This window comes from Thunnus maccoyii, chromosome 15 (assembly GCF_910596095.1).
Source record: "Thunnus maccoyii chromosome 15, fThuMac1.1, whole genome shotgun sequence".
Lineage (NCBI taxonomy): Eukaryota > Metazoa > Chordata > Actinopteri > Scombriformes > Scombridae > Thunnus > Thunnus maccoyii.
The window spans coordinates 4112040-4130300 of record NC_056547.1 but is presented as its reverse complement, the minus strand read 5'-3'; the positions used below and the strand labels follow the sequence as shown (position 1 = coordinate 4130300).

The 18261-nt window shown below is 35.8% G+C and overlaps 2 protein-coding genes and 1 long non-coding RNA gene across 7 annotated transcripts in view; all 3 read right to left on the bottom strand.

Annotated features, from left to right (window-relative positions):
* LOC121913712 (major histocompatibility complex class I-related gene protein-like) overlaps positions 1 to 18261 on the bottom strand; it is a 100956-nt gene that overhangs the window by 15332 nt on the left and 67363 nt on the right. The gene's annotated exons all lie outside the window — the stretch shown is intronic.
* The window catches only part of LOC121913709 (DLA class I histocompatibility antigen, A9/A9 alpha chain-like), a 258294-nt gene continuing 241251 nt past the window's right edge, over positions 1219 to 18261 (bottom strand). For 2 of the 3 annotated variants that reach the window (XM_042436473.1, XM_042436472.1), the window contains 6 exons: positions 18052 to 18084; positions 17100 to 17123; positions 15243 to 15278; positions 14575 to 14616; positions 13005 to 13031; positions 12183 to 12316 (listed from right to left, as the gene is read on the bottom strand). In XM_042436473.1, the coding sequence (XP_042292407.1) occupies positions 12198 to 12316; positions 13005 to 13031; positions 14575 to 14616; positions 15243 to 15278; positions 17100 to 17123; positions 18052 to 18084 (281 nt within the window). In that variant the 3' untranslated portion in view covers positions 12183 to 12197. Of the gene's footprint in view, positions 1597 to 2290; positions 2318 to 3860; positions 3903 to 4528; positions 4571 to 12182; positions 12317 to 13004; positions 13032 to 14574; positions 14617 to 15242; positions 15279 to 17099; positions 17124 to 18051; positions 18085 to 18261 lie in introns of those variants that run through there. The other variant, XM_042436474.1, reaches the window with a different exon arrangement.
* LOC121913716 lies at positions 7513 to 10124 on the bottom strand. Its single transcript, XR_006100363.1, has 3 exons — positions 9901 to 10124; positions 9233 to 9274; positions 7513 to 7689 (listed from the first exon to the last, which is right to left on the bottom strand). It is a non-coding gene; the product is annotated as an uncharacterized LOC121913716 (long non-coding RNA).

The window sequence follows — 18261 nt, the reverse complement described above, 5'->3', positions numbered from 1 at the left end:
TACAGTTTCAGAGGTTTGTTTCCAAAAGCATCATAACTGACGACGCTCTTACAAACAAACAAAGATGAACGAGTGACTCCTGAACACTCGCAGGAGGCTCAAAGCATCTTAAGAACCTACAGCAGGAACCAAAAACTACATGTTTTATTCAAGTTTTCACTGTTTTTCTTCATGAAAAACTATAGACTCAAAAATGAACACTGATGTTCTATAAGTGACGTTGATGTAAAAGGAAGAATTAGAAAATAAAACTAAACTAAACCAACAGACACAAAAATTAATCCAACAATTAATCTTCCAGTTTGTGTCTTCATCGTCCTCCTCTCCCTCTTCTTGCATCATATATTCATCTCTACTGGCTGAAACTTCCCCAGTGGTATATTTTCAGGTTCTTTTCTTTAGATTTATGTGTATGTTTGCTTCACGCTGACATACAGCAGGTCTGATACAGAAATGATGATGAAATGACGCAAAGTCATGAAACCTCTGCTGCTTCATTTCAGTTTTAATCTGATTTTCAGAGTAACGTTAACGCAGCTGAATCAAAGTTTACTTTCTTAAAGATCCCCTCCAGACATGTATAAAGACATAAAAATACTCTACGTCTAATAATAATGTCTCTCATATAGTTTTTGCGCAAGAAAAGTATAATTACCAGTTTAAAATCCTAGAAATATCATCTACTCCTTCTCCCTCACGTCTGACTGTGTGGACACACTGTGGATTTTGGCCTCCATCACTTCCATTGAAAGCACATTTGAAGGATCTTTTAATATCCAGTATGAACAGGAGGAATGATTAGAGCGAGGAAAACCTCTTTCACTGTTCATATGGACACCTGACTGTTGATTATGATAGAGTTTAAAAATTGTGAACTTGTCCTTTAAAGCCTCAGTCAGTGTTTTTTCTGAATAAAGACAACAGTAACACTACTAATAAACAGCTGCACTTATTAAAATTCAAAATATACATATCCATTTTTTAACTGAGGAAAGTGTGAAGTTCATGATTCAGAGTTTACAGACAGGGCTGCCTTAACTAATGATTTGACTTACTGACCATCTTCTCTTAATATGAGTCCATGTGTCTGATAAAACGTGGAGCTTTTTCTGTCTCTACATCCTCTTTGATTTTTTTTTTAAATAAATCAGGATTGTTTGGTCTTTGGTTGGTTTGGTTTGTCTTTTGGTCTATAAGTCTATATTCTTGCTGTGTTAACAGAAATGACTGATACCAGTTAGACTTCTGAAGGTGAACTGGTAATGTATGGCAGAGGCTCGTGTCCAGAAGGTCTGCCTCAGGTTGGTGATTTATGTCTGAACAACTGCACCTGTCCACTCAGTGGCTCCTAGCCAACCTACAAGAGGCCCTTCCTCCTCCTCTGTCTCAGCTTTTTTTACACTTTAATTTATTAATAAAGTTAAATCTGGTTTATTCAGACATTTGGGATTCCTTCATCATGCTGCCTCCCTCTGAGTCATTGTTGTAACATTATAAACATCTTTAGCACCAAAACATTTAACATTTCAAACTTTAAAAGAATCCAAAACAGAAAAGTAAAGCACTTACCAGAGACAGGAATAGAAACTGCTGTATCTGTGAATAAACACAAAAGTTAATACACAAAAAATAAAATCAGCTAAACTAACTATTGTCAAGTTCATTATACAGAAGTTACAGCCTGGCCAGGACTAACTAAAAGGATTAAGTTGCCGTCAACAAATCAGTGCTTCCTGGACTGCTTTCTATTCATTAATTATACTAACAAGTATTGTGTGATATATCTTATTCCTCTGTGCCGTAGAGCTCTGTTGACCTCTGTGGCTCCGTGGTCAATGAGTCACACCGCTGTACTGGGTGACATGTTCCTTCATCAACATGAACACACTGTCCTTTATTTTGACTCAATCCTGCACACACAGTCCTGCTGCCAGAAATACTCACAACAGTTCAAATGTAGATTCATCCACCGCTGAAAATAGTCCCCAACAAATACACCATTTCCTCTGTTTGTTTGTTAAAAACTACAGTGACAAAATGACTGAGACTTTTTTAAAAACATGAAACTAAATATTTCTGATCTACGTCTTCAGTAGGAAGTAACGAGCTTGAAGTTGAGAGCCACAGACAGGGAGGGACGTTGACAAGAATGTAGAGACAGACTCATCACTTTGTTGGTTTTACTTGTTGACAATAAGAAATATATTTAACACCAGTCTGATCCTATAAGCTAAGTAAGTCTGACCAAAGCTGTAACCTTCAAGTAAAAGAGAAGAAATAAAACAGTTACCTTGATAATTGTTGGTTACACCTGCTACTGTTAATAAAGACAACATTAACACATTAATGAACAGCTGAACTTATTACTACTCCTAAACTACATAACTGATTCTCAATCTGGAAAAGTCTCTAACTGAAGAACATCATGACTTGGGACAAGACAAACAGCTGGACTTATTTCAATTCCAAACATGCATATCCATTTTTCAATTGAGAAAAATGATTATCTGAAATTAGTAACTTGCAGAACTTGTGGTTTAACTGAGCAGCTTTTAAAGACTCAATTTGTAATTTTTGTTTTTTTGACCCCAAACATTTTTATGGACAAAGACCCTGAAGACCAGGCAGAAGATGTTTTTGATTTTGTGGCAGAGAGATGTTATATTGTGTGCAAAAAACAATCTTTAATACAATTTTTTAGTAGGAACAAGTTAATTAAAAGGTGTGTTTAAGTTTAGGATAGCTATTTAATGCTTCTAGTGCTTCTATAACATGGCCCTCAATTATTCATGGATGTCAAGTCAATGACATGGTCTGAAACTGTTTAGTCCCTCCATTAGATAAATCTATTGTCCTTTAAATTACACAGCTCTCTGAGCTTAATTAAATACTTTGTTCTTGTTTTTTTGTTATCTGTCATTTAATGTCTCTTCTGGTTTTTCAAACTCTCCTTTTTGCTTTATATCCTCTGTCCAGTAGTAGCGCTTTTTTTTCCTGCTAAGTTGGTTCCTCTCACACTTGAGTCTGTGGGCTCTTCTCATTTATCTATTTTGTGCCTCCTCATCTCCTCTCTCATCCGTCCTCCTGCCTGTGACCCGGAAATCGATCTCAGCGCGTCATGTTTAAGGACGTCTCTTCACACAATAAGATATATAAAGGATATATATGTGTTTATATATTAAAATATAACAATGTATGACATCCGTACATCTTTGTCGCATTACGACACATTACGATTTGAATTAAAAGTAAATATATAAGTTGTCATGAACACTGTTCTGTTCATCTGACAGAGATCATTAAATACAGTAGTAGGCTGTAAAAAAAGCAATGGACAGATGATGCAGCTCTGCAGCACATTATTTTAATTGACATGACGGCTCCAAAGCGAGGATGTCCCATTTTGTTAAATATCTGCTGCCTCGCCTCCTCCCCTCGCATCTCAGGTGGGAGGGACTAAGATGTGAGGAGAGGAGGCCAGGAAAGGAATCGAGGATGTACAAACTGAGAAATGAGAGGAGGGCTAGGTAGTAAGGAGACGCTCATTGGAGCCGTCAGGTGAGTTGATGTCTGCAAGAATTAACAGATGTGTTACTTTCTATACATGAACTAATGCTGCTTTTCTACATATCTCATGAGGCTGAGATGCATTTTGTTATTAACTTTTCATTTATCCAAATTGCATAACACATTTTCTCAGTTACCTCTAGTAATATCTAGCCATGAAGATAGTATGTTAAGTTTTGGTTATTTGGGTGTAATTCCTTTAAACATTTAATTTATCTCTTGCTGCCACTTGAAGCTGCCAAAGCATGAACCTGTGTGGTGCAGATTTCAGTCAATCAACAGAAGATACTTACCATGAGTCGTACAGGCAGGGCTGTAGAGAGACCCATCAGACCCTGTGAAGAAAAGAAAATGCATTGAGGTTTGTAATAATGTAATAATAATGTCTCAATTCCTAAAATGCATCTCAAGGAGAGAGGAGGCTTGCTGGAGGAGCTATGAGCGAGGATGCACAGGTTATCCTTTGAGGAAGTCTTTTCAGCACACATGACATGTAAAAGAGGCGTGACACACAGCTGGAATATACAAACCATTTGTAGTGCTTCACACAATAAGATATATAAAGGATATATATGTGTTTATATATTAAAATATAACAATGTATGACATCCGTACATCTTTGTCGCATTACGACACATTACGATTTGAATTCAAAGTAAATATATAAGTTGTCATGAACACTGTTCTGCTCATCTGACAGAGATCATTAATTACAGTAGTAGGCTGTTACATCTTGTGAGGCTGAGATGCATTTTGTTATTAACTTTTCATTTATCCAAATTGCATAACACATTTTCTCAGTTACCTCTAGTAATATCTAGTCATGAAGATAGTATGTTAAGTTTTGGTCATTTGGGTGTAATTCCTTTAAACATTTAATTTATCTCTTGTTGCCACTTGAAGATGCCAAAGCATGAACCTGTGTGGTGCAGATTTCAATCAATCAACAGAAGATACTTACCAGAACCACCAGAGGCACCCCTGTAGAGAGACTCATAAGACCCTGTGAAGAAAAGAAAATGCATTGAGGTTTGTAATAACTGCTTATATCCAATCTGTGCTTTCTGGACTGCTTTTGATTTATTTATTCTCTGAGGATACAACGGAAACTAAAGATAAAATGCTTTAAAATACTGTTTCAGGACCTGAGTCAATGTCTGCAGAGGAAGAGCTTTCTTTATGTTATAAATGATGATATATAATAGATTAAAGTGATGTAACATCACAACAGTTTCAGACAATAACAAAATGTTTTGATGGTTTCCTGTAACACCATTAACACCAGCACCTCCTAACTTCACTTCCTGTTTGGTTTAAAACTTCAAAGATTAAACTCAGTCATCTATTGTTTTTTAATCTATCATTCAAATTACATGGACATTGGTGGGTGCAGAGTTGGGTAATATGGACAAAACACAAAACAAACATTTACCATGTGATTTATAATTAATAATTATTTTAAAGTCAACTAAAACATAATGTTTGATTTTATATAAATAGTAAAAGTATTGAAGATCTCATGTTGGGCCAGACTTTGGTCATATTTAGATTATTAATTTAGACATAACAAATGTCAACCTTTTTCATATTAATATGGTGAGACAATCAATAATAAAATGATGTCATTATCAAAACAGTATTTCATTATGTAACACTGACATCAGAATCTGTACAAAGTCATGTAGCTCAGCAGCTGACATCATGTCTTCCTACAGGAAAACTTTAACTCATTTCCTTCTCGTCCTTCAGGAGACGTTTGATCACACCTTCATTGATGTCATTGACACCACACACACACACGCACACACACACACACACACACAATTAAAGACTACAATCTGCTTTAATGCATTACGTTAATTTTTTACATGATCTTAGAATATTCTCAGGTTTGTCAACATCACGTGTGTGAGAGGAAGAAATCATTGAAAATCAACATAATGGTGCGTTGGCTCCGATCATTTATGGTGGTGTGAAAGCTGTCAAACCCTGCTGCAGACCAAACAACCAGGTTTTTTTCTCCAAAAGCATCTTAAAGCTATGATGAAACTGTAAAATCCATCTTATGAACCTTCTACAGTTTCAGAGGTTTGTTTCCCAAAAGCATCATAACTGACGACGCTCTTACAAACAAACAAAGATGAACGAGTGACTCCTACTGGCTGAAACTTCCCCAGTGCTATATTTTCAGGTTCTTTTCTTTACATTTATGTGTATGTTTGCTTCATGCTGACATACAGCAGGTCTGATACAGAAATGATGATGAAATGACGCAAAGTCATGAAACCTCTGCTGCTTCATTTCAGTTTTAATCTGATCTTCAGAGTAACGTTAACGCAGCTAAATCAAAGTTTACTTTCTTAAAGATCCCCTCCAGACATGTATAAAGACAGAAAAATACTCTATGTCTAATAATAATGTCTCTCATATAGTTTTTCCACAATAAAAGTATAATTACCAGTTTAAAATCCTAGAAATATCATCTACTCCTTCTCCCTCACTTCTGACTGTGTGGACACACTGTGGATTTTGGCCTCCATCACTTCCATTGAAAGCACATTTGAAGGATCTTTTAATATCCAGTATGAACAGGAGGAATGATTACAGCGAGGAAAACCTCTTTCACTGTTCATATGGACACCTGACTGTTGATTATGATAGAGTTTAAAAATTGTGAACTTGTCCTTTAAAACCTCAGTCAGTGTTTTTCTGAATAAAGACAACAGTAACACTACTAACAAACAGCTGCACTTATTAAAATTCAAAATATACATATCCATTTTTTAACTGAGGAAAGTGTGAAGTTCATGATTCAGAGTTTACAGACAGGGCTGCCTTAACTAATGATTTGACTTACTGACCATCTTCTCTTAATATGAGTCCATGTGTCTGATAAAACGTGGAGCTTTTTCTGTCTCTACATCCTCTTTGATTTTTTTTTTTTTTAAATAATCAGGATTGTTTGGTCTTTGGTTGGTTTGGTTTGTCTTTTGGTCTATAAGTCTATATTCTTGCTGTGTTTACAGAAATGACTGATACCAGTTAGACTTCTGAAGGTGAACTGGTAATGTATGGCAGAGGCTAGTGTCCAGAAGGTCTGCCTCAGGTTGGTGATTTATGTCTGAACAACTGCACCTGTCCACTCAGTGGCTCCTAGCCAACCTACAAGAGGCCCTTCCTCCTCCTCTGTCTCAGCTTTTTTTACACTTTAATTTATCAATAAAGTTAAATCTGGTTTATTCAGACATTTGGGATTCTTTCATCATGCTGCCTCCATCTGAGTCATTGTTGTAACATTATAAACATCTTTAGCACCAAAACATTTAACATTTCAAACTTTAAAAGAATCCAAAACAGAAAAGTAAAGCACTTACCAGAGACAGGAATAGAAACTGCTGTATCTGTGAATAAACACAAAAGTTAATACACAAAAAATAAAATCAGCTAAACTAACTATTGTCAAGTTCATTATACAGAAGTTACAGCCTGGCCAGGACTAACTAAAAGGATTAAGTTGCCGTCAACAAATCAGTGCTTCCTGGACTGCTTTCTATTCATTAATTATACTAACAAGTATTGTGTGATATATCTTATTCCTCTGTGCCGTAGAGCTCTGTTGACCTCTGTGGCTCCGTGGTCAATGAGTCACACCGCTGTACTGGGTGACATGTTCCTTCATCAACATGAACACACTGTCCTTTATTTTGACTCAATCCTGCACACACAGTCCTGCTGCCAGAAATACTCACAACAGTTCAAATGTAGATTCATCCACCGCTGAAAATAGTCCCCAACAAATACACCATTTCCTCTGTTTGTTTGTTAAAAACTACAGTGACAAAATGACTGAGACTTTTTTAAAAACATGAAACTAAATATTTCTGATCTACGTCTTCAGTAGGAAGTAACGAGCTTGAAGTTGAGAGCCACAGACAGGGAGGGACGTTGACAAGTATGTAGAGACAGACTCATCACTTTGTTGGTTTTACTTGTTGACAATAAGAAATATATTTAACACCAGTCTGATCCTATAAGCTAAGTAAGTCTGACCAAAGCTGTAACCTTCAAGTAAAAGAGAAGAAATAAAACAGTTACCTTGATAATTGTTGGTTACACCTGCTACTGTTAATAAAGACAACATTAACACATTAATGAACAGCTGAACTTATTACTACTCCTAAACTACATAACTGATTCTAAATCTGGAAAAGCCTCTAACTCAAGAACATCATGACTTGGGACAAGACATACAGCTGGACTTATTTCAATTCCAAACATGCATATCCATTTTTGAATTGAGAAAAATGATTATCTGAAATTAGTAACTTGCAGAACTTGTGGTTTAACTGAGCAGCTTTTAAAGACTCAATTTGTAATTTTTGTTTTTTTGACCCCAAACATTTTTATGGACAAAGACCCTGAAGATCAGACAGAAGATGTTTTTGATTTTGTGGCAGAGAGATGTTATATTGTGTGCAAAAAACAATCTTTAATACAATTTTTTAGTAGGAACAAGTTAATTAAAAGGTGTGTTTAAGTTTAGGATAGCTATTTAATGCTTCTAGTGCTTCTATAACATGGCCCTCAATTATTCATGGATGTCAAGTCAATGACATGGTCTGAAACTGTTTAGTCCCTCCATTAGATAAATCTATTGTCCTTTAAATTACACAGCTCTCTGAGCTTAATTAAATACTTTGTTCTTGTTTTTTTGTTATCTGTCATTTAATGTCTCTTCTGGTTTTTCAAACTCTCCTTTTTGTTTTATATCCTCTGTCCAGTAGTAGCGCTTTTTTTTCCTGCTAAGTTGGTTCCTCTCACACTTGAGTCTGTGGGCTCTTCTCATTTATCTATTTTGTGCCTCCTCATCTCCTCTCTCATCCGTCCTCCTGCCTGTGACCCGGAAATCGATCTCAGCGCGTCATGTTTAAGGACGTCTCTTCACACAATAAGATATATAAAGGATATATATGTGTTTATATATTAAAATATAACAATGTATGACATTCGTACATCTTTGTCGCATTACGACACATTACGATTTGAATTAAAAGTAAATATATAAGTTGTCATGAACACTGTTCTGTTCATCTGACAGAGATCATTAAATACAGTAGTAGGCTGTAAAAAAAGCAATGGACAGATGATGCAGCTCTGCAGCACATTATTTTAATTAACATGACGGCTCCAAAGCGAGGATGTCTCATTTTGTTAAATATCTGCTGCCTCGCCTCCTCCCCTCGCATCTCAGGTGGGAGGGACTAAGATGTGAGGAGAGGAGGCCAGGAAAGGAATCGAGGATGTACAAACTGAGAAATGAGAGGAGGGCTAGGTAGTAAGGAGACGCTCATTGGAGCCGTCAGGTGAGTTGATGTCTGCAAGAATGAACAGATGTGTTACTTTCTATACATGAACTAATGCTGCTTTTCTACATATCTCATGAGGCTGAGATGCATTTTGTTATTAACTTTTCATTTATCCAAATTGCATAACACATTTTCTCAGTTACCTCTAGTAATATCTAGCCATGAAGATAGTATGTTAAGTTTTGGTTATTTGGGTGTAATTCCTTTAAACATTTAATTTATCTCTTGCTGCCACTTGAAGCTGCCAAAGCATGAACCTGTGTGGTGCAGATTTCAGTCAATCAACAGAAGATACTTACCATGAGTCGTACAGGCAGGGCTGTAGAGAGACCCATCAGACCCTGTGAAGAAAAGAAAATGCATTGAGGTTTGTAATAATGTAATAATAATGTCTCAATTCCTAAAATGCATCTCAAGGAGAGAGGAGGCTTGCTGGAGGAGCTATGAGCGAGGATGCACAGGTTATCCTTTGAGGAAGTCTTTTCAGCACACATGACATGTAAAAGAGGCGTGACACACAGCTGGAATATACAAACCATTTGTAGTGCTTCACACAATAAGATATATAAAGGATATATATGTGTTTATATATTAAAATATAACAATGTATGACATCCGTACATCTTTGTCGCATTACGACACATTACGATTTGAATTCAAAGTAAATATATAAGTTGTCATGAACACTGTTCTGCTCATCTGACAGAGATCATAAAATACAGTAGTAGGCTGTTACATCTTGTGAGGCTGAGATGCATTTTGTTATTAACTTTTCATTTATCCAAATTGCATAACACATTTTCTCAGTTACCTCTAGTAATATCTAGTCATGAAGATAGTATGTTAAGTTTTGGTCATTTGGGTGTAACTCCTTTAAACATTTAATTTATCTCTTGTTGCCACTTGAAGATGCCAAAGCATGAACCTGTGTGGTGCAGATTTCACTCAATCAACAGAAGATACTTACAATGAGTCCGATGCCTGTAGAGAGACCCATCAAACCCTGTGAAGAAAAGAAAATGCATTGAGGTTTGTAATAACTGCTTATATCCAATCTGTGCTTTCTGGACTGCTTTTGATTTATTTATTCTCTGAGGATACAACGGAAACTAAAGATAAAATGCTTTAAAATACTGTTTCAGGACCTGAGTCAATGTCTGCAGAGGAAGAGCTTTCTTTATGTTATAAATGATGATATATAATAGATTAAAGTGATGTAACATCACAACAGTTTCAGACAATAACAAAATGTTTTGATGGTTTCCTGTAACACCATTAACACCAGCACCTCCTAACTTCACTTCCTGTTTGGTTTAAAACTTCAAAGATTAAACTCAGTCATCTATTGTTTTTTAATCTATCATTCAAATTACATGGACATTGGTGGGTGCAGAGTTGGGTAATATGGACAAAACACAAAACAAACATTTACCATGTGATTTATAATTAATAATTATTTTAAAGTCAACTAAAACATAATGTTTGATTTTATATAAATAGTAAAAGTATTGAAGATCTCATGTTGGGCCAGACTTTGGTCATATTTAGATTATTAATTTAGACATAACAAATGTCAACCTTTTTCATATTAATATGGTGAGACAATCAATAATAAAATGATGTCATTATCAAAACAGTATTTCATTATGTAACACTGACATCAGAATCTGTACAAAGTCATGTAGCTCAGCAGCTGACATCATGTCTTCCTACAGGAAAACTTTAACTCATTTCCTTCTCGTCCTTCAGGAGACGTTTGATCACACCTTCATTGATGTCATTGACACCACACACACACACACACAATTAAAGACTACAATCTGCTTTAATGCATTACGTTAATTTTTTACATGATCTTAGAATATTCTCAGGTTTGTCAACATCACGTGTGTGAGAGGAAGAAATCATTGAAAATCAACATAATGGTGCGTTGGCTCCGATCATTTATGGTGGTGTGAAAGCTGTCAAACCCTGCTGCAGACCAAACAACCAGGTTTTTTTCTCCAAAAGCATCTTAAAGCTATGATGAAACTGTAAAATCCATCTTATGAACCTTCTACAGTTTCAGAGGTTTGTTTCCCAAAAGCATCATAACTGACGACGCTCTTACAAACAAACAAAGATGAACGAGTGACTCCTACTGGCTGAAACTTCCCCAGTGCTATATTTTCAGGTTCTTTTCTTTACATTTATGTGTATGTTTGCTTCATGCTGACATACAGCAGGTCTGATACAGAAATGATGATGAAATGACGCAAAGTCATGAAACCTCTGCTGCTTCATTTCAGTTTTAATCTGATCTTCAGAGTAACGTTAACGCAGCTGAATCAAAGTTTACTTTCTTTAAGATCCCCTCCAGACATGTATAAAGACAGAAAAATACTCTATGTCTAATAATAATGTCTCTCATATAGTTTTTCCACAATAAAAGTATAATTACCAGTTTAAAATCCTAGAAATATCATCTACTCCTTCTCCCTCACTTCTGACTGTGTGGACACACTGTGGATTTTGGCCTCCATCACTTCCATTGAAAGCACATTTGAAGGATCTTTTAATATCCAGTATGAACAGGAGGAATGATTACAGCGAGGAAAACCTCTTTCACTGTTCATATGGACACCTGACTGTTGATTATGATAGAGTTTAAAAATTGTGAACTTGTCCTTTAAAACCTCAGTCAGTGTTTTTCTGAATAAAGACAACAGTAACACTACTAACAAACAGCTGCACTTATTAAAATTCAAAATATACATATCCATTTTTTAACTGAGGAAAGTGTGAAGTTCATGATTCAGAGTTTACAGACAGGGCTGCCTTAACTAATGATTTGACTTACTGACCATCTTCTCTTAATATGAGTCCATGTGTCTGATAAAACGTGGAGCTTTTTCTGTCTCTACATCCTCTTTGATTTTTTTTTTTTTTAAATAATCAGGATTGTTTGGTCTTTGGTTGGTTTGGTTTGTCTTTTGGTCTATAAGTCTATATTCTTGCTGTGTTTACAGAAATGACTGATACCAGTTAGACTTCTGAAGGTGAACTGGTAATGTATGGCAGAGGCTAGTGTCCAGAAGGTCTGCCTCAGGTTGGTGATTTATGTCTGAACAACTGCACCTGTCCACTCAGTGGCTCCTAGCCAACCTACAAGAGGCCCTTCCTCCTCCTCTGTCTCAGCTTTTTTTACACTTTAATTTATCAATAAAGTTAAATCTGGTTTATTCAGACATTTGGGATTCTTTCATCATGCTGCCTCCATCTGAGTCATTGTTGTAACATTATAAACATCTTTAGCACCAAAACATTTAACATTTCAAACTTTAAAAGAATCCAAAACAGAAAAGTAAAGCACTTACCAGAGACAGGAATAGAAACTGCTGTATCTGTGAATAAACACAAAAGTTAATACACAAAAAATAAAATCAGCTAAACTAACTATTGTCAAGTTCATTATACAGAAGTTACAGCCTGGCCAGGACTAACTAAAAGGATTAAGTTGCCGTCAACAAATCAGTGCTTCCTGGACTGCTTTCTATTCATTAATTATACTAACAAGTATTGTGTGATATATCTTATTCCTCTGTGCCGTAGAGCTCTGTTGACCTCTGTGGCTCCGTGGTCAATGAGTCACACCGCTGTACTGGGTGACATGTTCCTTCATCAACATGAACACACTGTCCTTTATTTTGACTCAATCCTGCACACACAGTCCTGCTGCCAGAAATACTCACAACAGTTCAAATGTAGATTCATCCACCGCTGAAAATAGTCCCCAACAAATACACCATTTCCTCTGTTTGTTTGTTAAAAACTACAGTGACAAAATGACTGAGACTTTTTTAAAAACATGAAACTAAATATTTCTGATCTACGTCTTCAGTAGGAAGTAACAAGCTTGAAGTTGAGAGCCACATCTGGACGTTGACAAGTATGTAGAGACAGACTCATCACTTTGTTGGTTTTACTTGTTGACAATAAGAAATATATTTAACACCAGTCTGATCCTATAAGCTAAGTAAGTCTGACCAAAGCTGTAACCTTCAAGTAAAAGAGAAGAAATAAAACAGTTACCTTGATAATTGTTGGTTACACCTGCTACTGTTAATAAAGACAACATTAACACATTAATGAACAGCTGAACTTATTACTACTCCTAAACTACATAACTGATTCTAAATCTGGAAAAGCCTCTAACTCAAGAACATCATGACTTGGGACAAGACAAACAGCTGGACTTATTTCAATTCCAAACATGCATATCCATTTTTCAATTGAGAAAAATGATTATCTGAAATTAGTAACTTGCAGAACTTGTGGTTTAACTGAGCAGCTTTTAAAGACTCAATTTGTAATTTTTGTTTTTTTGACCCCAAACATTTTTATGGACAAAGACCCTGAAGATCAGACAGAAGATGTTTTTGATTTTGTGGCAGAGAGATGTTATATTGTGTGCAAAAAACAATCTTTAATACAATTTTTTAGTAGGAACAAGTTATTTAAAAGGTGTGTTTAAGTTTAGGATAGCTATTTAATGCTTCTAGTGCTTCTATAACATGGCCCTCAATTATTCATGGATGTCAAGTCAATGACATGGTCTGAAACTGTTTAGTCCCTCCATTAGATAAATCTATTGTCCTTTAAATTACACAGCTCTCTGAGCTTAATTAAATACTTTGTTCTTGTTTTTTTGTTATCTGTCATTTAATGTCTCTTCTGGTTTTTCAAACTCTCCTTTTTGTTTTATATCCTCTGTCCAGTAGTAGCGCTTTTTTTTCCTGCTAAGTTGGTTCCTCTCACACTTGAGTCTGTGGGCTCTTCTCATTTATCTATTTTGTGCCTCCTCATCTCCTCTCTCATCCGTCCTCCTGCCTGTGACCCGGAAATCGATCTCAGCGCGTCATGTTTAAGGACGTCTCTTCACACAATAAGATATATAAAGGATATATATGTGTTTATATATTAAAATATAACAATGTATGACATTCGTACATCTTTGTCGCATTACGACACATTACGATTTGAATTAAAAGTAAATATATAAGTTGTCATGAACACTGTTCTGTTCATCTGACAGAGATCATTAAATACAGTAGTAGGCTGTAAAAAAAGCAATGGACAGATGATGCAGCTCTGCAGCACATTATTTTAATTAACATGACGGCTCCAAAGCGAGGATGTCCCATTTTGTTAAATATCTGCTGCCTCGCCTCCTCCCCTCGCATCTCAGGTGGGAGGGACTAAGATGTGAGGAGAGGAGGCCAGGAAAGGAATCGAGGATGTACAAACTGAGAAATGAGAGGAGGGCTAGGTAGTAAGGAGACGCTCATTGGAGCCGTCAGGTGAGTTGATGTCTGCAAGAATGAACAGATGTGTTACTTTCTATACATGAACTAATGCTGCTTTTCTACATATCTCATGAGGCTGAGATGCATTTTGTTATTAACTTTTCATTTATCCAAATTGCATAACACATTTTCTCAGTTACCTCTAGTAATATCTAGCCATGAAGATAGTATGTTAAGTTTTGGTTATTTGGGTGTAATTCCTTTAAACATTTAATTTATCTCTTGCTGCCACTTGAAGCTGCCAAAGCATGAACCTGTGTGGTGCAGATTTCAGTCAATCAACAGAAGATACTTACCATGAGTCGTACAGGCAGGGCTGTAGAGAGACCCATCAGACCCTGTGAAGAAAAGAAAATGCATTGAGGTTTGTAATAATGTAATAATAATGTCTCAATTCCTAAAATGCATCTCAAGGAGAGAGGAGGCTTGCTGGAGGAGCTATGAGCGAGGATGCACAGGTTATCCTTTGAGGAAGTCTTTTCAGCACACATGACATGTAAAAGAGGCGTGACACACAGCTGGAATATACAAACCATTTGTAGTGCTTCACACAATAAGATATATAAAGGATATATATGTGTTTATATATTAAAATATAACAATGTATGACATCCGTACATCTTTGTCGCATTACGACACATTACGATTTGAATTCAAAGTAAATATATAAGTTGTCATGAACACTGTTCTGCTCATCTGACAGAGATCATAAAATACAGTAGTAGGCTGTTACATCTTGTGAGGCTGAGATGCATTTTGTTATTAACTTTTCATTTATCCAAATTGCATAACACATTTTCTCAGTTACCTCTAGTAATATCTAGTCATGAAGATAGTATGTTAAGTTTTGGTCATTTGGGTGTAACTCCTTTAAACATTTAATTTATCTCTTGTTGCCACTTGAAGATGCCAAAGCATGAACCTGTGTGGTGCAGATTTCACTCAATCAACAGAAGATACTTACAATGAGTCCGATGCCTGTAGAGAGACCCATCAAACCCTGTGAAGAAAAGAAAATGCATTGAGGTTTGTAATAACTGCTTATATCCAATCTGTGCTTTCTGGACTGCTTTTGATTTATTTATTCTCTGAGGATACAACGGAAACTAAAGATAAAATGCTTTAAAATACTGTTTCAGGACCTGAGTCAATGTCTGCAGAGGAAGAGCTTTCTTTATGTTATAAATGATGATATATAATAGATTAAAGTGATGTAACATCACAACAGTTTCAGACATTAACAAAATGTTTTGATGGTTTCCTGTAACACCATTAACACCAGCACCTCCTAACTTCACTTCCTGTTTGGTTCTATTGTTTTTTAATCTATTATTCAAATTACATGGACATTGGTGGGTGCAGAGTTGGGCAATATGGACAAAATAATATCTCATTATCAAAACAGTATTTCATTATGTAACACTGACATCAGAATCTGTACAAAGTCATGTAGCTCAGCAGCTGACATCATGTCTTCCTACAGGAAAACTTTAACTCATTTCCTTCTCGTCCTTCAGGAGACGTTTGTTCACACCTTCATTGATGTCATTGACCACACACACATACACACACACACAAAATTAAAGACCAAAATCTGCTTTAATGCATTACGTTAATTTTTTACATGATCTTATAATATCCTCAGGTTTGTTAACATCACGTGTGTGAGAGGATTAAATCATAGCAAATCAACATAATGGTGCGTTGGCTCCGATCATTTATGGTGGTGTGAAAGCTGTCAAACCCTGCTGCAGACCAAACAACCAGGTTTTTTTCTCCAAAAGCATCTTAAAGCTATGATGAAACTGTAAAATCCATCTTATGAACCTTCTACAGTTTCAGAGGTTTGTTTCCCAAAAGCATCATAACTGACGACGCTCTTACAAACAAACAAAGATGAACGAGTGACTCCTGAACACTCGCAGGAGGCTCAAAGCATCTTAAGAACCTACAGCAGGAACCAAAAACTACATGTTTTATTCAAGTTTTCACTGTTTTTCTTCATGAAAAACTATAGACTCAAAAATGAACACTGATGTTCTATAAGTGACGTTGATGTAAAAGGAAGAATTAGAAAATAAAACTAAACTAAACCAACAGACACAAAAATTAATCCAACAATTAATCTTCCAGGTTGTGTCTTCATCGTCCTCCTCTCCCTCTTCTTGCATCATATATTCATCTCTACTGGCTGAAACTTCCCCAGTGCTATATTTTCAGGTTCTTTTCTTTACATTTATGTGTATGTTTGCTTCACGCTGACATACAGCAGGTCTGATACAGAAATGACGACAGAATGACGCAAAGTCATGAAACCTCTGCTGCTTCATTTCAGTTTTAATCTGATCTTCAGAGTAACGTTAACGTAGCTGAATCAAAGTTTACTTTCTTAAAGATCCCCTCCAGACATGTATCTATTAAGACAGAAAAATAATCTACATCTAATAATAATGTCTCTCATATAGTTTTTCCACAAGAAAAGTATAATTACCAGTTTAAAATCCTAGAAATATCATCTACTCCTTCTCCCTCACTTCTGACTGTGTGGACACACTGTGGATTTTGGCCTCCATCACTTAAACTAACTAAATACTAAACTTAATATTTCTGATCTACGTCTTCAGTAGGAAGTAACGAGCTTGAAGTTGAGAGCCACAGACAGGGAGGGACGTTGACAAGTATGTAGAGACAGACTCATCACTTTGTTGGTTTTACTTGTTGACAATAAGAAATATATTTAACACCAGTCTGATCCTATAAGCTAAGTAAGTCTGACCAAAGCTGTAACCTTCAAGTGAAAGAGAAGAAAAAAAACAGTTACCTTGAAAATAGTTGAGTATCAATCCTGTTAATAAAGACAACATTAACACATTAATGACCAGCTGAACTTATTACTACTCCTAAACTACATAACTGATTCTAAATCTGGAAAAGCCTCTAACTGAAGAACATCATGACTTGGGACAAAACAAACAGCTGGACTTATTTCAATTCCAAACATGCATATCCATTTTTCAATTGAGAAAAATGATTATCTGAAATTAGTAACTTGCAGAACTTAAGCTTTTAAAGACTCAATTTGTAGTTTTTGTTTTTTGACCCCAAACATTTTTATGGACAAAGCCCCTGAAGACCAGACAGAAGATGTTTTTAATTTTGTGGCAAAAAGATGTTATATTATGTGCAAAAAACAATCTTTAATACATATTATTTGGTAGGAACAAGTTATTTAAAAGGTGTGTTTAAGTTTAGGATAGTTACTTAATGCTTCTAGTGCTTCTATAACATGGCCCTCAATTATTCATGGATGTCAAGTCAATGACATGGTCTGAGACTGTTTAGTCCCTCCATTAGATAAATCTATTGTCCTTTAAATTACACAGCGTTAAAATACACAGTTTGAACACTGATTCAATTTGAGGACAATCCCAGAGCAGTAGGACTTCAACTGTATGAAATTCAGAGGTGAAAATGAAACTTTATCAAATTTTATTCTCAGTTTTGAGGTGATGAGAGCAAGTTGCATGATAGAGAAGAACTATATGAATGTATAGTTCATTATATCTCTCCAACATGGTAACAACTTGTGTCCACCTCTGTCTCAGCTTTTTTTAAACTTTAACTTAACTTAAACAGTTAAATCTGGTTTATCCAGACAGGTTCATCATTCCTCCCTCTGAGTCATTGTTGTAACATTATAAACATCTTTAGCACCAAAACATTTAACATTTCAATCATTAAAAGAATCCACAGCAGAAAAGTAAAGCACTTACCCGGGACAACAGGATCTTCATCATGTTGTACATCTGTGAATAAACACAAAGTTAACACACATATAAAAAACAAAAACAGCTAAACTAACTATTGTCAAGTTCATTATACAGAAGTTACAGCCTGGCCAGGACTAACTAAAAGGATTAAGTTGCTGTCAACAAATCAGTGCTTCCTGGACTGCTTTCTATTTATTAATTATACTAACAAGT